This window comes from Penaeus chinensis, chromosome 16 (assembly GCF_019202785.1).
Source record: "Penaeus chinensis breed Huanghai No. 1 chromosome 16, ASM1920278v2, whole genome shotgun sequence".
Classification (NCBI taxonomy): domain Eukaryota; kingdom Metazoa; phylum Arthropoda; class Malacostraca; order Decapoda; family Penaeidae; genus Penaeus; species Penaeus chinensis.
In genome coordinates this window covers 34,551,771-34,556,246 of record NC_061834.1, presented here as the reverse complement: position 1 = coordinate 34,556,246, position 4,476 = coordinate 34,551,771, and the positions used below count along the sequence as shown (strand labels likewise).

The following is a 4,476-nucleotide window of genomic DNA, read 5'->3' as shown; positions in this document are numbered from 1 at the left end:
AGTAGGAAAGGATATCGGATGGCGATTTTTAAAATATTGAGATAGTTTTTCATTTGGGGCTCTGTGACACTTGCGTGTCCAATAACTTCGTTATTTCTGATTTGCGACGGAAGTTCATAGAAGATAAGTTTCTTAGATTTATTTGCTCTATCACATGCATATATTTTTTTCCGGTTTAAAGACGGCTAGTCAGAACTTTACCTATACCATGTAATAAATGAATGACGAACATCAGAAGAGACAGCGACAGCGAAGATCACCCGCAGTCCAAACAAGCACGGAACAAGAAACCGACAGGCAAAGCATGGAACCCCAAATCTACACATTAGAAACACAAGGTAACCCACAAGACAACGTAATACTCCATTTCATCGGGACAGATACTAAACACACTCCTATCTGATGTCATGTTCTGATCTGCCTCTATGCCCCCTATGTAATGGTCCTATTTTCAGCTCCACACATTCTGTTGTCGTGTCTTTGCGTCACTGCAGCCTGTACCTCTGCTTTCCCTCACCTGTCTTCCCTTCACCAACCTCCTTACCTGTCAGACATCTTTCCAGGAATCCCATACTTTCTGCTTTGACAACCTGTTCTCCTTCCTCAGACACATACATATCCTTCACTTGATGTTATATCCCCTTGCTTAATCCTACCTTAGCCCTTTCACTCATCCTCTCCTCATCTTTTATAAAAAGAGAGGGAAATAGGAGGCTAAAGTCATATGAAAAATATCTTTCAAGTCAGATATCAGCCTGGCATCACTTCTAGATTGCCTGAAGGTATTGAGCAAGAAGAGCTAAAAGATCTGTTCATGTGAGGTGAATGTTTGATAGACAGCCACACATTCTCAAAACCTCATTCTTCTGGAGACAGAGCTTGTAGGGCAGCCTTTGGTAATTTTTCTAGTGCCATATTAACTCAGCCTCTCCCCCCTTCTACCCTTTCTAATACTATACCTTCCTGTAGACCTTAGATGTTTAGCACATGTATTTTGATTTTAATCATTAGCATAGAACCATATAATACTACAGTGTACAAGATTTTAATTCCTACAAAACAGAGTTGATGGAAGCTGTGAAAAGAATCAAAATAACCCTAATATAGAGTTACTATTCACAGGTGCTGACCTCTCACCAACAATGAAGTACTACATTTGAAAACACACCATAATCTTCCTGAAAAAAGCAAAACAAACAAGAGATAATATAAGAAAAAAGAGAGAAAGAAAGAAGAAAAAGGATCCAGGGGCTATAGACCATACAAAAGTCTAAAACCCTGTAAAAGAAGAAAGATGATGATGATTACTGTCAGCTAAAGTTCACGGAAAAAAACATTCGGAGGTTAAATTTCAAGATCTTTTATAAGAAGAGAGGGAAACAGGAGGCTGAAGTCATACAAAAAATGTCTTTTAAGCCAGATACCAGCCCTGCATCACTGCTAAATCAACTAAATGTATGTGAAGGTGTTGAGCAAATAAAACTAATAGATTTGTTTATGTTAGGTGAATGTTTGATAGACAGCTGGGACAATGTCAAAACCGTAAGCTTCTGGAAAAATAGAGCTTGTAAATCAACCTTTGGTAATTTTTCACAATACTCAACAATGTTGTTCTTACTAGGACTGCTTTTAGCAAAAAAAATATATATATTATTATCATTATCATTGTTATTGTTGTTGTTATTATTATTATTATTATTATTATTATTATTATTATTATTATTATTATTATTATTACTATTATTATTATTATTTATTGTTATTATTATTATCATCAATAATCATGTTAGATAATGTATTAATAGCAGTAGTAGCATACTTTTTATATAACCACCACCTCTTTATAGGCATTCCTACAGCACCATTTAATACTAAACCAAGAGCACTTCACCAATATTGTACTGCTAGTTACTACTATAAGTTATATCTGCTAGTTATAAGTGCTAAATATTATTATCCCAACTGTTTGTTCTATTTTCTTATTACCAGTATTACTACTAATAATAATTCAAGTACTGCTGCCCAAAATCTCTACTTCTAAGTTTCATTCAAAATCATAATTATGATATGAGGTAATGAATGAACATCTTCAGTAAATATACATTCTTTTACAATTTAGGATCGACGTGTGACAGAACTTTTGGCAGAGCATATCCCGGAAGATGAAGCAAAACTCTTAAGCAATGGAAGGTCAGTTCATTACTTTACAGTTCACTGATTAGAATACTTTATGTAAAGTAAATACTTGTCAATAAAGATTTTTTCATTTTAAATCTATTCCCAAGGTTCTTCAGAAGTGAAAGTTTGTTGGTTTCTAGACTATTTTCTATAGAGTAAATATATTCTTATTAAAGAATCATTCTATGTAAATTCATAATTATATCAGCATTGAATGTCATAGATCTTTTAACTTCATCTTATGTTTGTTTTGACTTTTTTTTTTTTTTTTTTTCAGATATACATGCTTAGTGTGCAATGACAGACCAATAGCTGATACTCTAGCAGTGTTATCTCAGCATCGTGTTGGAAAGAAACATCGATTTTGTAAGTTTTATTAGGAAAAAAAGGATTTTTCCCCCTCACTGCTGATATTTTTATTTAAGATATTACTTTTTGTCCAAGTTTGTTTATAAAATCAAATAGTCTGGATATAAGCTGTAGGACCATTTAAAATAACAAAATCCATTGATATATTTACCTGCATGTCATCCTTAATGAATAAAATGGGAAATCAAAGAGACAGTTGACCAAACCAAATGTCAGGGTATATCAGTTCAAAATTCAGTTAACTGTAAAATTTATTCTATAATTCATTTTTAGAGAGCCTTTCAGGATAAGTAAAAAAAAAAAAAATCAATTATTCTGAAATTGAATATTTATGTAAAATGAAATCCACTTTTATTCTTTCATTAAATTGCATTGATTTTTCATTGTTAGGATAGTATCACTGAGCCGTGAAGATACTATGATCATATTTTAATGCATATCTTAAGAAGATAAAGTACAAGTCATTATGCTCTCACAGTGTTTTGAAAGTTCTTTCTCCAATTCCTTTCACAGATCTTGCCAAGTTCATGGAGAAGAAGGAAGAGATAGAGAGGCTTATTTTGAAACGCAAACAGGAAACATATTTGAAAAATGGAACAACAGGCGACAGTGGAGCCAAGTTACAGCCTGATAGAGTTCTGGGCCAAGCAACAGCTAGGTGAGGTTTCGACTTTTGCATCAAATTTTTGTGATTTGATTTATATGTTATATTTGTTTTATTTATTATAGGAATGCAAAAAAACAGTGATAAGATTGTTAAGTTCTTCATTTCAGAGGCCTGTTAAAGACATCTTCAACATATGATAGTAGAAGTAGGTCAAAATACAAACCATACAGTCGGAAAGAAGTTCTTGAATTTGACAGACAAGGTAAAGTTTTTCTTCTTTTATAATTAAATGTAACATTTGTTGTGAGACATATTTTACTTATGGTATGTGTATATATATATAATCACTCTTATTCCTAGTTGAGAAAAAATATATATATACCATTTAATAAAACCTAATCACACTTCCCTTTTAGAAATAGTAAGTACACAACAGATGGATAATCCACTAGAACCGGCAAATCCCAAAACACAAGTCAACAAATACATTCGTCAGTCACGAAGAAAGAGAGATTTCACTGATGTTGTGGAAGCTAAGAGAAAGTTAACTGTTACACCCCTTAATAACGACTCCCCATGTGTACCAAAACTAAAGACTCCAACAAATACGCAAAGGGACGGCCCAGAGAGTTCTTCAGAAATGCCCGTGCCAAAGGAAATTGACGAGAGAACCAAATATTACCAGAATTTGAGAGCCTCAGGGTGGAAGAAGGATTTAATGGGGAATTGGGTCAGAGATGATGATGCAGAGTTTGACAGTGATGATGAACCTCCAGAGGAATATGAAGTTAAAGTGAAATGAAAGAAGGATAATGCATATTCATCCAAAATAGGTGTCTCATTTTTGGATGACCAGTTCATCAGATTGTATATTTTATACAAATGTGAAAATATAAGTAATTTACCAAGATTTTATTGTTTATTTAGCCAACAATTTAGAATACCTATGACCTTTTAAATAGCATACTAGACATAAATGAAGTGATTAGTGAATAAGTGTTTGTATGTATATCCTACTGACTTCTCTCCATAAAAAAGTACTTATTTTCTGCTGCATAGTCTGACATTCCTTAATATCATATACTTTGTTACCTTTATCCAGGCTTTGTTAACATTTTGTGGTTAGGGAGCAGAAATGCACTAAAACATACTGCAGTTATAACCCTTATCAATTCATTCATGTTACAATTCATTTCATTAGAAGAACTGGTGTAAGATTTATGTTAATTTTTTAAGTGATAATGAATACTTTTTCTTATAAATATCATTGTTGTATTCATCACTGACCTTATTGAAGACCAGTATAGTATTGGGAGCACTAT

General features: G+C 33.0%; 1 protein-coding gene across 1 annotated transcript; it reads left to right on the top strand.

The window, feature by feature from the left end:
* The first annotated feature begins 208 nt into the window (after positions 1–208).
* On the top strand, positions 209–4,064 carry LOC125033411 (sodium channel modifier 1-like). Its single transcript, XM_047624891.1, has 7 exons — positions 209–338; positions 1,123–1,455; positions 2,120–2,190; positions 2,456–2,544; positions 3,061–3,205; positions 3,322–3,416; positions 3,571–4,064. The coding sequence occupies exons 2-7, from the start codon at positions 1,405–1,407 to the stop codon at positions 3,954–3,956; spliced, it is 837 nt and encodes a 278-aa protein (XP_047480847.1). The 5' UTR covers positions 209–338; positions 1,123–1,404; the 3' UTR covers positions 3,957–4,064.
* Positions 4,065–4,476: the final 412 nt, after the last annotated feature.